General features: G+C 38.8%; 1 protein-coding gene and 1 long non-coding RNA gene across 2 annotated transcripts; both read right to left on the bottom strand.

The window, feature by feature from the left end:
• Positions 1–1,001: 1,001 nt before the first annotated feature.
• Positions 1,002–12,199, bottom strand: LOC108444126 (scavenger receptor cysteine-rich type 1 protein M130-like). Its single transcript, XM_037540256.1, has 16 exons — positions 12,118–12,199; positions 11,468–11,782; positions 11,030–11,353; positions 10,278–10,589; positions 9,673–9,978; positions 9,417–9,479; positions 7,643–7,957; positions 4,600–4,653; positions 4,352–4,510; positions 4,133–4,222; positions 3,048–3,107; positions 2,613–2,675; positions 2,450–2,524; positions 1,541–1,603; positions 1,388–1,450; positions 1,002–1,167 (listed from the first exon to the last, which is right to left on the bottom strand). Exons 2-16 carry the CDS (start codon positions 11,676–11,678, stop codon positions 1,118–1,120), a joined length of 2,208 nt encoding a protein of 735 aa, XP_037396153.1. The 5' UTR covers positions 11,679–11,782; positions 12,118–12,199; the 3' UTR covers positions 1,002–1,117.
• A 49-nt stretch (positions 12,200–12,248) lies between these two features.
• LOC119263794 lies at positions 12,249–15,082 on the bottom strand. Its single transcript, XR_005130524.1, has 3 exons — positions 14,989–15,082; positions 14,505–14,804; positions 12,249–12,432 (listed from the first exon to the last, which is right to left on the bottom strand). It is a non-coding gene; the product is annotated as an uncharacterized LOC119263794 (long non-coding RNA).
• Between the last annotated feature and the right edge of the window lie 1,625 nt (positions 15,083–16,707).

Here is a 16,707-nt window from a genome sequence, read left to right as displayed (position 1 = left end):
CCAGAATGCCCCTCAAACCAGTTCTGGACAACTTGGGCCCGATGGCATGGTGCATTATCCTACTGGAATATCCCATTGTGGGGGTACATGACATCAATGAAGGGCTGCAAATGGTCACTAAGCAGTGAAACCATTAATGACATGTTCAGGCAGATCAGTGGCTCCAACCCATATCATGTGAACACACCTCATGCCAGTATGGAACCACCGCCAGCCTGCATAGTGTTTTGGTGACAATTGGGGTCCATGGCTTAATGGGGTCTGTGCCACACATGAACCCTACCACCAGCTGTTATTGTGACTCATTGGACCGCACCTCATATTGCCAGTCCAGTTGGCATCACTGTGTCCGGTGTCATGGTGTTAACAGAGGCACTTCGGTGGGTCTTCTGCTTCTATATCCCATGGAAGCTAAAGAATGCTGCACTAACCTGCAGGATATGTGCGTGGGGCCTCAGGCATTGAATGTGGATGTAATTTCTGCCAGAGTCGCTTGTCTGTTCACAGTTAATTCTAGCCAGATGCCACCGGTCACGATCGCTAAGCACCCATGGGAAGCCACTGTGCTGTCCAGTGGCTGGTATCCAGTGCTGTCCAAGTGGGTGGTAATGCATTCTATGATGTATGCCCGTCTACTCGTGACACGGTGGATCAAAGAATATTAAATATTGACTTCGGAAATGGAATTTCCTATCCATCTGGCACCCAATATTATGCCTCATTCAACTCTGATAATTCACGTCACCTTGCCATGAGTACGCTGGCATGTGTTCATCCTCACTCGCAAGATAACATCTCAAAACATAAACAATTGTGGGCCTCCCCAAGCCATCCCCTTAGGTAACACCACTTCATAATCAATTTACATACTGCTATCCCATGACTGTTGGCATGTGAATGTAATTGTTTTGGGGGGGGGGGGGGGGGGGGGGGTCAAAAGCAAAGTGAATTTAGAATACAATTAGTTAAAGAGTTTCATCATTAAAAAATAACAAGCTTAGTCAAAAAGAACACAAAATCTCATCTTTAAAAAGAATATCAAAACATCAGGTGTTGTTTAACCTTGGCAGTTTCAAAAAGCTCAAATGTCAGAGTAGATGCGTTATTTGGGTCTCTGTCAGATGATCTGTCCCTCTTTCTCAAACACCTCTACCACGTCATCATAGCCTGAAAGTAAAAGTTGTTCAGTAAATGACAAACATCTCAAACACAGGCATGATATCACTCCACATGTACATTATCACTATCATTGCACTACAGTCTTTCATGTATGTAATATTACAGTGAAGCAAATCCATGTGTAGCCAACAGCAATCTGTAATGAAGTGTGTGCCAGCATAAAATACTTGATCTGTTTCCACCTCAATACAGTAGAAAGGAGACTCACCTGCTGAATCTCCAAAATCCTGTCTAGCAGTGATGACATCATCATAGTTCTCTGGTGTGTACACTGCACAGGCATATGTGGAAAAATGATTACTGAACTAATGTGTGTTAATGATGTGTTCACAACTAATTTTCCATTTTTAAAGAAACAAACCTGTTGTAACGTGTAGATTCTCTCCAGCAGGAATGGCATCATCATAGATCTCCACTTCGTTCTCTGTAAAAATGGGAAATAAATGTCAATTTTAGTGTCATTAAGCTTGATTTTACAGTTTTGTCACATGATCAGATGTAGCTGTGACAGCGTCTGAGATCCATGTAGAGTAAATAATGGTGAAATGAAGAAATCCACACACAAACACATTTTCTAAGCCACTTCTCTTTCTAGGTCGCGGGGGAATGCTGAAGCCTATCTGAGCTGTCATCGGGCAGAGGGTAGGATACACCCTGGACAGGTCGCTAGTTCATCACAGGGCAGACAGACAGACAGACACATTCACTCATACCTAGGGGCAATTTAGCATGTCCAGTTGACCTGACAGCATGTCTTTGGATTGTGGGGGAAACCAGAGAACCCAGAGGAAACCCACACAGACACGGGGAGAACATGCAAACTCCACATAGAGGACCCTGGTCACCCGGCCAGGGAATCGAACCTAGGCCATTGCTGTGAGGTGCTACGCACCGTGCCACCGTGCCACCATGCCACCCATGAAGAAATCCATATCCAGACAATTATACAATAGCTACCACACAGAGAAGGAAGGAGTATTTTCCACTACATCGCACTGTTAGCACAATATTTTAGGACATGCATGGAGGAGAACGCTAACTGTGAGATTGTTCACATGTGATTTAACACATTAAATTCCAATTGGCTATCACTGTTTTGCATCAGCAGAGAGATTTGTCCTGGTTTCTGATCATTTTCTCGATGTGTAAATCCTTCTCTGTTCATCAAAATACACATATTTCTTTATTCTACTTAAACCAAACCACGGCTGCTTTGTTGTAGCACAGATGAGTGATTTTTCAATGCAAAAATTACAAAACAGGAACACACTTGCTTCTCTAGTTGTCTGTCCAGCAGAAATGACATCATCATAGTTCTCTGGAGCATCTCTAGTTCCCGCCTCACCTAAATCAAACAAAACATGTTTCACAAAGAGTTCATTAATCTTTTCACGAAGGCTTTCAGTGAAGGGATCTCTATAAAAGGCACCCACTTTTCAGTCCACTGGCGCTGACATCATTATAATATTCAGCTTTTTCCTCATTCACAGCCTTTTCTGGAAGAGAAAGGAGAAAATTAGTTTATACATCTCTCCATCAGCCTGATGTTCCTGCGGAAGCTAATTTCTGGAGCAATAACTGTAGTATTTTCAAACTTCAGGAGATGGAAACATGCCCATTTCAAAATGTGTGCACAGATGTCATCAGCCTGCACAACATTTTTGAAGACACTAATGCAAGAGTGTTGGATTTATTCACCTACAGAGGAGAAAATTAACATCATCTCCAGAAGAACTGAAGCTATGATCTTTGCAAGCCTGGAAGTCCTGGCTAAAGAATTCACTTGATCATTTGAGCATTTTACAGTTACAATTCTAATATTTATGAGCTGAATGGAGTTTAAGACACACATGTTTTGGTCCTCTTACCTGAGAGAAGCTCCTCATCCACATCCTCATATCCTGAATGTTCTTCAGAGAGGATACTTCCTGTTAGAAATACATTCAGAATGTCAAACAAAAGTGCATAAAAGCTCCCATTAAGCACCTCACTATTTTCATCAACTTTATCATTATTTTCTCTTGCAGCATCTAAGCTGTCTAGCTATTACAGAACAATACCAGTTATTATGCTACATAGTAATGCTAAATAAAGTTTCTGTGAGTATTTGGCGCTGTCCTCCTCATCATATATATGATATTTTGGAGCATTTCACTGAATCTGTAAAAAAAAAAAAAGGTTTGTATTATTATTATTATTATTATTATTATTAAGCTCTATAAATAGCATAAAACATAAAAGGTACATGTGAGACCATTTAGTTTCAAATTCAGAAAAAATCTGAAATAAATTAGATTTTTCCATTTTTAGCAAGGAATTCTTACTTACTTAAATGGACAAGCTGCCTCTGACATCACCACATTACATTCTCTGTTCACTCTGCAAGACTCACTGACCAATTACACAACTCAAAGTCATAGAACATGAGAAATTTGAATGGGACTCAAATTTGAGAAATTGCGAAGCAGGTGTGTGAGCCATGTGCAAGCATAGCCTAGTTAATCTCTCGCATACTAGAAACCAGCCTTGACTAATTCTGGCTGTATGTCTTATTGAAAGGTTCACCTTCTCAGCTTTCTTAGTCAGTGAGATTAAATTTGCCTCTAGTATGTTCTGGAACATTGCACCATTCACATTTCCTTTGATGAAGAAACGATCATTAGGAAATCTTACACATTTCCATGAACAATTACTTCCAATTGCACACTATTAATTAATGGTACTGACAAAGATGTTTATGTTATCTATATAGGAACTTTAGGAAGCTTTTAACTTTCTACATGATTGCTACTTCTTTCATAAAATCTTCCCAGCCTGCAGGAATCAGCTCGAAATGTTCCAGGCCGACCTTCATGATTACAAACTCCAGCATTTTAAAGGAGACATAAAAATCTTCCCTAATCATTGGGAGCTCACTAGGAAAGCTTTAATTAGAACGCTTCACATCATTTACCCTTTTTAGTCATTCTCTTAGCGATGATTCTCTGGTCGATCTCTTCATAGACTGCCTCAGTCTGAGTCTTATGCCACCTCTTAGAGAGTCCTGTGAGGGAGACAGAGAGAAACATGGAGCCAGTTCAGTAGAAGAGAAGACTGATGACAGACTGAAGGACTAATGATGTTTAGAGAATGTACAGAAAGTGGATTGTAGATGATCTCTGACTCTCTCTACCTCTCCTGAGCACTCTGTTCTGGTAAAACAGCACAACCAGAAGCACTAAGGCCAGGAAGAGCAGCACTCCCAGAACCAGGAGAGACACTGGATAGATGGATGGAACAACTGCTAAAAGAGTTTGTGGAGGAGTAACTGCTTTGTTCTCTGTCTGACCAGCTAGAAATGAAAATACAGAATAGAATTCCATGAAACATTAAACTTAGAAAATGTTCAAAAAAAATCACAGAAATGTACAAAAACAGTACCTGTGATGGTAATAGTAGTTACTCTGGATGTAACAGTGGGGGATACAAATATGTCTGTAAGAAAAAAAAGGTAAAGTTCACTTTTTTTATTATTGAGAGAGAGAGAGAGAGAGAGAGAGAGAGAGAGAGCTTTAAAGCTTTTATCCTAAAAACAGTAACCTTGATTATCAACCGATGCAGATTCAATGTTTTTTTAAAACTAAAATATGATAAGAGTTTGGTACCATAGTTTTTTTGCTGATTGGTGAACCTCTGCCCAGCTTTGCTTCTGAGAGACTCTGCCTCTCTAAAATGCTCTTTTTATACCCAGTCATGTGAGTTGCATTAAATGGTAAAATGTCTCACTTTCAACATCTGATATGTGTTTTATATTCTACTGTGAATAAAATATAGATCTATGAGATTTGCAAATCATTGCATTCTGTTTTTATTTACATTTATTTACATTTTACACAGCATCCCAACTTTTTTGGAATTACGGTTGTAATATTTTGAAAAGTGGTTAATTTCATATACTTTGAGTATTAGAAGGTTTTGAAAAAATGAGCAAGAGCTAACATAATAATTAGCTGAAGTGACCGTTCAAACAAAGCATTCTATGCAACATGTAAACAGCTGATGTTGTTTTTGAAAGTACTGGGCCAGATAATATGATATAATATGAAATAAGTATAAATCAATGTGTAATATTAGCTAAAAAGTGTATGTAAGTGTATATTTTAAATATGTTGCCTTTTAGTTTGAAATAAGGGAAAGGGAGTCAGACCTGGATAATTCTATGGGTACTATGGAAGCACACTTAGGGCCCTGAGCCTATAGAGGGCTTAAGTCACTAGTAAACGTGAGACCTGATACTTCACCAGGGTAGAAGATGCCAGTGTCCAAAATATAAAAGCCAAATATAAAATGTCAGCCATCTGAGTTAAAGATCATAATTGCATCATCCTTTTTGGTAGTGATCTGTGAACTGTCTGCTTTCACTCATAGTCATTAAATGTAAGATATAAATTAAATAAATTAGATTAAATAAAATTAACCATTAGAACCCTAACATTTTTGGTAATTATTATTATTTTTTTTTGTATTTTGGGTCAATTACAATTACAATTGCAATCATAAAGTGTTCACATGAGACGGTCACACATGCCATATGTTGTTATTTTCAGGAGACTGGGCTACTCAGATATGCCATTGTTTAACAAGTAAATGCTAACAGAAATGTGATATATTTATAAACCATGCTAAATTCACACAGCACCTGCAAATTATTTTTAGTTTTTTGCTTATAGAGATCTTGAAAACAAGTTGCACCTCAGATACCTTTTCAGAAATTGTTGTGAGCTGAAAGTCTAATATGATGGTGATTCATTCTGTTGGTTATTATGAGTAAAAATGAACAATTAGCGTACGGCAGACATGTTTGTATTGACTTTCTGTCCTTTTGGATTCATGCTGAGTGCTAAAACTCTGACTCACAGCAAAACAGCCTTTGTTTTTTATTACAAATTGAGTTGCATATTTATTATTTGATAGTTTTGATTGTCAAAATCAATGTAAACTAAAAAACAGAGCTATATATTATTACATTTGTAATAATAGGTGTCATATTTATTGCTATTTATCTGTTAAAATGTGTTTTAGGGCCTGTTTGTGTTATTTTGAGGGAAAGTGTCTGACACACTCTCAGTCTGAGTCAATCAGAGGACTGTTTGAGACATCAGGGAAAGTTGTAGACTACACACATTGCTGTGAGGATTAAAATATGTCAACATCATCCAGAAACGCCGCCGACTTCTCTGATCCAAGCTCATTTAAAATGGACAGAGGCAAAATGGAAAACTGTTCTGTGGTCAGATGAATCAAAATTTGAAATTCTTTTTGGAAACTATGGACGCCATGCTCTGCGGACTCAAGAGGAGAGGGACCATCCAGTGGACAGTACAAAAGCCTACATCTCCGATGGAATGGGGTTATATTGGTGCCTATGCTGTGGGCAGGTTACACGCTGGAAAGTCACTATCAATGATGAACAGTATGTAGAGGCTTTGGCAACATAATGCTCCCATCTAGACAGCGTCTCTTTCAGAGAAGGCCTTGCATATTTCAGCATGATAAGGCTAAACCACATACTGCATCCATCACAACAGCATGGCTTCACAGAAGAGTCCGGGTGCTGAACTGGACTGCCTGCAGTCCAGACCTTCTCCAATAGAAAACATTTGGCACATCATGAAACGAAAACTCCAGCAAAGCAGATCCAGAACTGTTGAGCAGCTAGAATCCTAAATCGGACAAGAATGGGACAAAATTCCTCTCCCAAAACTCCAGCAATTGGTTTCCTCACTTCTCAGAGATTTATAGACTGTTGTTAAAAGAAGAGGGGATGCTACGCAATGGTAGACATGGCCCTGTCCCAGCTTTTTTGAGATGCACTGCTGCCATTAAATTCTAACTGAGTTAATATCTTTTCATGAAATGGTAGAATTTCTCACTTTTAACATCTGTGTTGTATGTTCTTGTGTGGTCACCAAGAGCTCGAGAATATTACCTTCTGATTACGGTTTTGTAAAAAGTGGTGAGCAAGCAAAATAAAGAACTTTACTGACATTTCATGCACTGTTCTACAGTTTCATACAGGTGCTTTGAATGGCATGGGAATTTGCTATGACAAAATCTGAAGGTGTCTTATATCCTAAGCATATTTCAAAAAGCTGAGTGTTTGGGGAGGTGTACTCCACTTGTAAAGTAGCTACAGATTAAAGTGTAACTACATAGTAAATAGAAACAGTTAGTATATTTAAAATGAGTATGTAGTACTTAATGATGTGAAACACCTACCAGTATGGTTTTGTTTTTATGTGTGTTCTGTCAGTTTTTTAAATTTTAATAAATTAACCACATTTTTTACTTACTTTTTATGTTGTGTACAAACTCTTTCTACACTTTCTAACATTCTTTGAACATTATTTTCTATTCAAAATAATCTCCAGGAGAAAAATGTTGATTAGGTCAACCATACTCAAAGTTACCAGGCTTCTCTGACCTGTACAGGTGACTCCAGCGTGCTGCCTGTGGGAGCAGTCAGTGTGGTTCTTCAGGGAATGAGGACAGTCCCACAGGTGAATCTCATTCCCTCTACACTTCACTCTGTTCAGCCAGATAGGCCCTTTACCAGCACCAAAGTCAGCACTCCCATCAGCACTCAGCGCTGGCCCACAGCCCAGCTGCCTGCAGATCACCTGAGCCTCCCTGATGTCCCACTGATTATCACAGACACACCCCCATTCAGCATTGTGATACACCTCCAGCCTCCCAGAGCAGCTTCCATTCCCTCCACTCAGCCTGAGAGGCAGTTGCTCTACATCACAGACAAAACACATGAGGAGATGTCAGTAATTAACACTGATTAATTTCTGCATCTTCAATACTCATAAAAATATATAGCACAATAAAATTAAATATGTATTTCTGCTGTGAGAAAAACATCTGAGGTCAACAACAACAAAATTAAATAAGATTGACAAAAGAATGTACAGTCGGATCTATAAATATTTTGATATCAACAATATTGTTATTTTAGCTATCTAACAGCATATCCATCTCAAATAACTGTACTGCACTAATTTACAAGGGAATTCAACACCAGAGCATTTTCTCTGTACTATCTGCACAACCTGCTGCTTTAACATTGCTCTCTTTACAAATGCTCACACACGTGACTGTTTGTTTGTTTATTGATCAGAAGTTTTTCAGTGCTGGTTCCTGCACTGCGAGCTGCTGTAAATAACAAAGGACAAGCAATTAGCGCCACCTCTGTGATTTAGAAATCTACACTGTGGTTGGACAGATGTGATTTTGTATGTTTGATTTTGTATGTTTACAGAGTTTCCCTGCTCCAGTCTTAGCCCCTTCTTGAACTGAACGAGGTGTGAATAGCAGAGAGAAGCACTAAACTATACAGTGCAGGGGCTCCAAGCCTGGAGTTTGAAAACACTGAATTAAAGGTCTGTCTAGACTCCCATCATTTTTGGCTTCTGTTGTGTTTTGGAGGTCAGTTGTTCACAATGCGCTAGCTCAGTCACTCCATGATTTGGTCCATAAAACGGAGGCCACTATACAGTGTGATGTCACGCGAAACTCTAGAATAGCATCCTGCTGCATTTGTCAGCAGTCATCAATAAATACAAACAAATCAATATCATTGGCAGTCATACATGCACATGTCATAACACTACCTTCACCATGCGTGACAGATGAGAGTACACTTTGGCTCATTAGCAGTTTTCTCCCTTCTCTATACTCATCTCTTCCCAACTGTCCATAAGATATTCTTAGTATAGAATACTCATCTCAGTATAGGACTCTAATCTGGTTGTCCTGTTTCTGAGGTTTAACAGTGCTTTATATCTTGTGGTAAACTCTCGGTGTTTACTTTGCATTCAAGTCTTGATTGTTTACACTGACACACCTACCCTCCAGAAGGGAGTTCTTGATCTGGCCAATTGTTATGGTGGGGTTCTTCTTTATCATAGAAAATACTAATACAAATGCCCCACTTGAAGTCCTTAAAAATAGAGGACTATGTATGAAAAGGTTATAATTCCTACAGTGTTGGACAACATCAAGTTTGGATGTAAATACACTCTGTTTAAAGGTGAGACTGTGCTTTGTTTATCTTTATTTTTTATTTAAATTATGTTCCATTTACTTAATTCATGTTTCCATTTGGCATGTAACTATTTATGAATGTAACTGCACTGAGCCTTACAATCTTATCACACTTTCATCAAACTCTGAAAAGAGTTGAGTGTCCTTACTTGCGCATTGACTCTGGTTAGGATATGAGGAGCATTTCAGATGGTTTTGCAGCAAAGAATCTCCTGTTAATACAGAAAACATAAATTCCAGTTAAATGTTTTGCTCTCAAATGTAACTTTAAGACTACAAAATCATACAGATTATCTACCAGATTTATTTCACAATTCTCAGATCTTCACTTCTGCTGTGAAATTTTTGATTACTTAGATGGAAATAATTCTGCTAATGGTAAAATCTACTAGAGAAACTGCCTACCTGAGCAGGTAATGTGAGCCACCTCATTGTGATTATCACAGATGTTCTGTCCCCATGGTGAAGATGGACAGTGCCACAGAGTGGAGTCATGTTTCCTACATTTCAGATCATCCAGCCAGTTAGGAGCTGATTCCACTCTTGCTTTGGTTTGGCTCAAAATGCCAGATCTTCCACAGTTCAGCTCCCGACAGATCAAATTACCTGTTTCTTCATCCATATCATTTGTACACACATTACCCCAGGATCCATTGTAGAACACTTCCAGATTCCCCTCACAGCCCTCAGTGAGTCTGATCTCTTTAAATTCTGGTGGGTGAAAGATGCTTTTTGTTAAGTCTTCAATATCAACATAGTGATACATTTCAAATTCAAATGGAACAAAACACATTTTTAAATGATACATCAAAAAATAAATCTATATAATGTGCTTTAATGAACCTCGCCAATGTCATTTTGCAGCTTCTTAGCAGGCTTTTTATGTTCATTAACAAATGTTCAGAATGTTCTTCTTTTTCTGCAGTGCTTCAGAGATTTGTTTTCTCATGGCAGTATGGATAAGTTCTGTGTCTGCACAATGCTAACATTAATGTCAATCATCATCTTACCTGAACACACGACTCCTACATCATCTTTGTGTCCACATTCATCCTCTCCACACAGCTGAAATCTGCAGTTCCACAGGGACGTCTCGTTCCCTTCACACTCCACCTCATTCAGCCATATACGTCCAGTTCCAGGTCCAAACAGGGCTGGTACCGGAGCACTGAGAGCCACTCCACACTGCAGCTGTCTGCACACCACCTGAGCATCCTTAATATCCCACAAGTCTTTACTCACTGTCCCCCATGAGCCACTGTGGAAAACCTCCAGCCTTCCTGCACAGTCTCCCCCAGAACCAACCAGCCTGAGGCTATGACCTAGAACACACATACAATTGAGCTCGCATCAACTCCATAAGTTTGAGCAAAAGCCTCTGATGACTGGATAAAATCCACCTGACCACCTGAACAAGTGTATCCAAGGAATGATACTACAAAATCTGTCCTTTTTGCTCAAAGGCCTGAAAAGGATTATTACAAAATGTAAATAATGGCTTATGTGCATACATATTTTATGCTCTTATATATGTTCTATAGAAATAGTGCAGAATTGTAAAAATATCTGGTTCATCTTACTTTCCTAAAATTCAAACATTTTCTCTTGTTTCTTTTCAGGTTTAAATAGAACAATCCAAGATTTTCACTAAACATATGTAAATACATAAAAACATAGAGTACATGCACACACACCTGTGTATTTTTATTTTAAGGTGTACTGTTTATATTAAGGTTCTCCAAAATAATTCCAAACAACTTACCTGAGCAAGTAATGTACAATTGTTTTCTGGAGCTACAGTTGACCGCTTCTGCACTGCTGCAGTTCCCCAGATGAGCTTCACTCCCAGTACAGTTGAAACCCGTCACACACATGTTTCTGTGTTCAGGACTGAATGTAGAGGAACTGGAGAAGATGAGCACAGAGCCACAGCCCAGCTGTCTGCAGACCACAGAGGCCTCAGACTCACTCCAAGAGTCCAGCAGAACTCTCCTCCAGTCCTGCCCAAAGTACACCTCCACCTCCCCCCCACACTCCATCCCTCCAAACAACCTCACTCGCCCATCATGAAACGCCAGAGAGGAAACTAAAAGGTTAAAAAATATATTGTTCATTTTACAAATTTCATGAGGTTCTTTACTTTTTTTTACATAAAAAATCTATTCCTACTTACACTCTTTACATGGCTAAACAAACTCACCACTGCAGATGACTCCAGCATCCTGTTTATGAGAGCATGCAGTTTGACTCCATGATGAAATGGGACATTTTGACAGGTGTGTTTCGTTCCCCTGACAATCAAACACATCAGCCCAGATCTGGCCACTCCCCTCCCCAAACCAGTCTGACCCCAACACAGCCACAGCACTCCCACACTTCAGCTGACCACAGAGGACACTGGCAGCTCTCATATCCCAGCTTACATCACACACTGTGCCCCATTCACTGAGGTACTGAAGCTCTACTCGACCAGAACAGGAGTCAGAGCCGTTCACCAGCTGAGCCTGAGTGTGACCTGAACACACAAAGGGTTTATTAAGACAGCAGGTAAACAGAAATGTAGGTACAATAATTGATATAATAAAGTGAGTACATATCACGTTGTTAGAACAGTTCACAAATAACTGATTATGAATAACTGACTACAACTTCCATGAGCACTTGCACTCAACAAAAATTTAAATGAAGACGTTCTCACATGTACACAAACAAGGTCTATGTTATATTTCTCCTACCATCTGTGATACTAGTGATGCACCTACATCCTCCCAGAGCATGAATGAGGCCCACAAGCCCTTGTACAGCTCTGATTAATATCAAATACTGGAAAGCTCAAATTTTATACTTAACCAGAACATATTAGTCCAACGTCACTGTCATGAGGGCAATTGAGTCTGAGTGAAGATGATGTTGAACAAAGAGAAATCTCTGATTCATTGCCTCTACACTGAAGCTCCTCTGACCACACCTGACCGTCCCCTCTGCCAAAAGCAGCTGCTCCCAGCACCTCCACAGGAAGCCCACAGCCCAGCTCTCGACACACAACCTCTGCATCCGGCTGGTCAAAGTCAGCATCACACACTGTGGACCAGGTCTCTCCATGAAGCATCTCCACTCTTCCAGAGCATGAATGAGGACCACCAGTAAGTCTGGGCTTTCTGTGACCTGTGACAGATGTAATCACAGTAAAATTGTGCATAACACATACAAAAATAAAACCTTAAAATAAAATTATATTGTAGTAGATATCAAGATTTTAAATAGGTATTGACATATTGTACAAAATAACCATCCATTCAATGACAAACTTTTTTTAGTTAGAAGCATTCTCTGCTATAATTAAACATTGTAATTTCCATGTGATGCATATTTGTAAAACTTTTAAAATTTCCATGCCGTCACTCAATTTGACAAGGAATGAGGGAGAGGTTTATTTTCAAAGTTGGGTTTAAACGTTATAGTTAGTTATAGTTTTAGATTAATGTAACTAGTAATGAAATAATAGAGCATATTTCACAAAGCATCAAACACACATCAGTGCATAGACACTGTCCTTATTCAACTACGAAATGCCAGTCACAAGTATTTATCAGTCAGGTATGTACATTTTACATTCACCTTGACAAAGTTTTTCATTGCGGAAATCCTTGCATGAAAGATACTACATAAAATTAGAGTTATGTTTGCATATATGTGTAAGCATTTGGTTGTGCAAGAGGAGGAGCAGTCTGAAAGAGTGGTGCTATAGTAATGGGAACAGGAGAATGAAGAGAACAGGGAAGAGGCAGGTCAAGGACAATTATAATAATGTCATGCAGTAGCTGCTACAATGAGTGCTCACCAATTAAATGCCATATTCACAACTGAATGGTGATGAGGGGATATTACAGACATTGCACTTACAGACTTCTTCAAATTCAAACATCTAACTTGTCTATGGCAAGTTTGTATAATACAGGCGTGTCTCAGTTATCCATGATTTAGTCTTTGTCATGATTAAGCACAATATTTTATGCTAATATTCATGTTTTTGGGCAATATAAAACGCAAACATATAAAACAAACAAAAAATGGCAGTTAACATGCACATCAAACAAACAAATACAACATTGTTAAGTAAAATATGAATAAATGTTCTTTCTGTCTTTCTGGAGTTTGTAAGGATAGGATTTCAGTTGCATAACAGTGCGGGGTCTCCTTTGTCTTATGTTTTGTTTCATAATGCTCAAAATTTTTTTAATGTGTGACATTAATGATGCCTTCACAGGTGCGCAAGTTAACCATGCCTTTGACAGTAACAAACCCACATACTGCAGCATGACAGACAGCATAACAACATGATAACATAACAGTCCCAACTTTTTTGGAATGTGCTGCAGGTATAAAATTTGGAATGAGCGTATATTTACAAAAATCAATAAAATTATAAAGATTAAATATTAAATATCTCTCTCTTCTTTGTGCTGCTGTCAGGAGACTATGAAAGACAATTTCCAAAATTGCTGCTTTCTGCTTTTATTTGCATTTACCTACTGTCCCAGTTTTTTTGGAATTGGACTTGTAATTGAAAACTATCAAAAAACAGTACTATTAGGCAATTAGTGTGTATTGCTTATAAAAGTATCATAACTGGAATAAGTGAAAAAAGAAAAACAATTACAACAAAAAATCTATCAGAAAGCTAATTATTTGTTTGTTTTTTTGAGCAAATAAACACCTACTTGCCATGGTCCAGTTTCCTAAAAGCAACTTAGAGTTAGGATCATCTTAACTGGTAGACAGAATGTTTTTGATGCTCACTGCTCTATTTAAGAATCATTTTTATGTTAACATGCTTTTGTAACACCCAGCCCAATGATAAATATGAATCTAATTTTCTTAATTACCTTAAACTTTGAACAGTACCATGTATATACAAACTCACAGGACATGTCCTTAAGAATAACGTCCTAATGACAATGACTACAACATTTTTTTTTTTTTTTTTGGAATGAAAAAACATTTCTTTGCATTTTAGAGAAGCAAGTGAGATGGCTTCTCTGCCCCTGAGGGTCACATGCTGAGTAGTTAGATCCCATTTCTTTTTTAAGTAAATGTGTGTCAAAGTCTGAAAATCAGTGTATAGCAATAATAATTGTTATAGACTGATTATATTGTTATAAGAATTGAGCAATTTGGGCTTTCTGTTGCTTTTCTCTAATTAGAAAATATGTATATTAAGATTGATTTGGACATACCTGAACAGACAATTTCCACATCTATAAGATGAGTACAGCTATGTTTGCCCCAACCCAGTGACCCACAGTGTTTCAGTGTAGACTCTGATCCACTGCAGTCAACATTACTCATCCAGATCGGTCCTGATCCTCCTACAGCAAGATCCATAGTCAGTGGCTCCCCACAGTGTAATTGCCTACATACAAATGAACCATCATTTATATCCCAGTTATGAGCACACATTGTTCCCCACTGTCCTCTATGAAGAACCTCCACTCTCCCAGCACAGCGACTTCCACCATCCACCAACTTCACACTGTCTGTACAACAGACAGAGAAAGTAAACATATGAAGGAATGAAGGTATAAACAGATGACAAAACTAAATCAGGTAACATTATATACTTGATAAGAACATTGAATATGTTTCCTTTGGTAAAATGTGATATCTTACTAATAACTAACAACAAACTAACTACATACATAAATAAATAAAATCACTTACCGGCACACACCAGACCCACATCACTGTCATGGGAGCAGTTTTGTTTTAGTGAATATGATTTTGGACAGGAGTAAATCTGAGATTCATTGCCTCTACACTGAAGCTCCTCTGACCACACCTGACCCTCCCCTCTACCAAAAGATGCTGCTCCCAGCACCTCCACAGGAAGCCCACAGCCCAGCTCTCGACACACAACCTTTGCATCCTGCTGGTCAAAGTTAGCATCACACACTGTGGACCAGGTCTCTCCATGAAGCACCTCCACTCTCCCAGAGCAGCGAGAACCACCAACCAGCCTGACTTCTAAAATATTATGAGGAAAAAACAGAGATGTTTTAGAATGTCTAATGGTGCACAGACACACTACTTTTATAGGAGGACATCATTGGCAGTGGCTACTGGCAGGATTTGCTTGCTCCAGAGGCCAAGGAGAAGGTAGCATTGCCCCTGGGGGCAGGGTGGTAGCATTTGCAGGTGATGCCCTCTGGGCAATGCATTGCTTCTGACACTTTTGAGAGGCTAATTAAGCAGGTCCTTACTGAGGTGCCTCAGGAACTTTGAATGGTCTACTTTAATGACCTCCTTGTCCATGTGCTAGATTTAAATGGGACTGATGTCTTTACTGCAATTAGGAAAACTGGTCTCAAACTCCACTATGTCAACTGCTACCTCCTCCAATGCTTGGTGAAGTTCCTGGGTCACATAGTGGGTGCAAGGGGCATCCATCTTCTGTGGACCTGGGGAAGGTCAACCCTGTGCAATGATGGCCAAGATTTAAGCCAATGGGCCTATTCTGGCAATCTAAAGTTGACAGCTGCTAATATTCTTAAAACACAGTTCAACACACCAACTCAAATTTCCTAGATCTATTTTAACCTGCACACCAATTTGCAGCCATCTATAAGATACATCTATACACCATGTCTTTCCTAATTGTTTACACGTGGAGCACAACTCTCCAAACACTTAGCCTTTTAAAATATGTCTAGAGTAGTGATAACTTAAGATTTCATCACAGAAAATTCACATTAACAATTAAGTGACTGTTCAATGGCTGCTAGCTTGGACTCCATGGAAGAGGATGCATTTGTAGATGGAATTGATGCAGTTCTAGACATGTAAGTCTACATGCATCTAAATTTACATTTGTGCATGAGAGAACGCATAATAATATACATTTAAAATATATTTTCCCCAACATAATCTTGTTGCCTATTAAGTTAATATGGTTTAGCAAGTTGTTGAACATTGTCCATGCAAGGCAGTGTAAAATATAGCATGTCATGTCATGCTAAGTATAGCATGCATAGATAGCATATTTGTTTATTATGCTTTTAGCATGCAATATTGACCCTTATTTACCATGACACTTTGTAATTTGTATTTGTACAAATTTTATATTGTCATGCTATGTAATTGCATTTGTTGCCCATTTTTATCCATTTGGTCATGTTGTCCTATCACATGGCATCTCTCCCACCTCTTCTGTCACACTCCCATGGCCTTCAACTTCTACCCTTGTCCAGTCTATAAACACTCCTCGCACCTCTGCTGGAGGTCAGGCTACTGTCAGAGACACAAGAAGGCCCACAAAGAGAAGAGAAGATATATATATATATATATATATATATATCACTGCTATTGTAACAAAACCTTGTATCTCCAGTTTTGACATAATTTGAAAATATATGTTGTTTACATTGTCTGCAAATTTCATGA

The sequence above is a fragment of the Pygocentrus nattereri genome, chromosome 1 (assembly GCF_015220715.1).
Source record: "Pygocentrus nattereri isolate fPygNat1 chromosome 1, fPygNat1.pri, whole genome shotgun sequence".
NCBI classification, from domain to species: domain Eukaryota; kingdom Metazoa; phylum Chordata; class Actinopteri; order Characiformes; family Serrasalmidae; genus Pygocentrus; species Pygocentrus nattereri.
The sequence above is the reverse complement of the archived record's forward strand: the minus strand, read 5'-3'. Positions and strand labels throughout refer to the sequence as shown.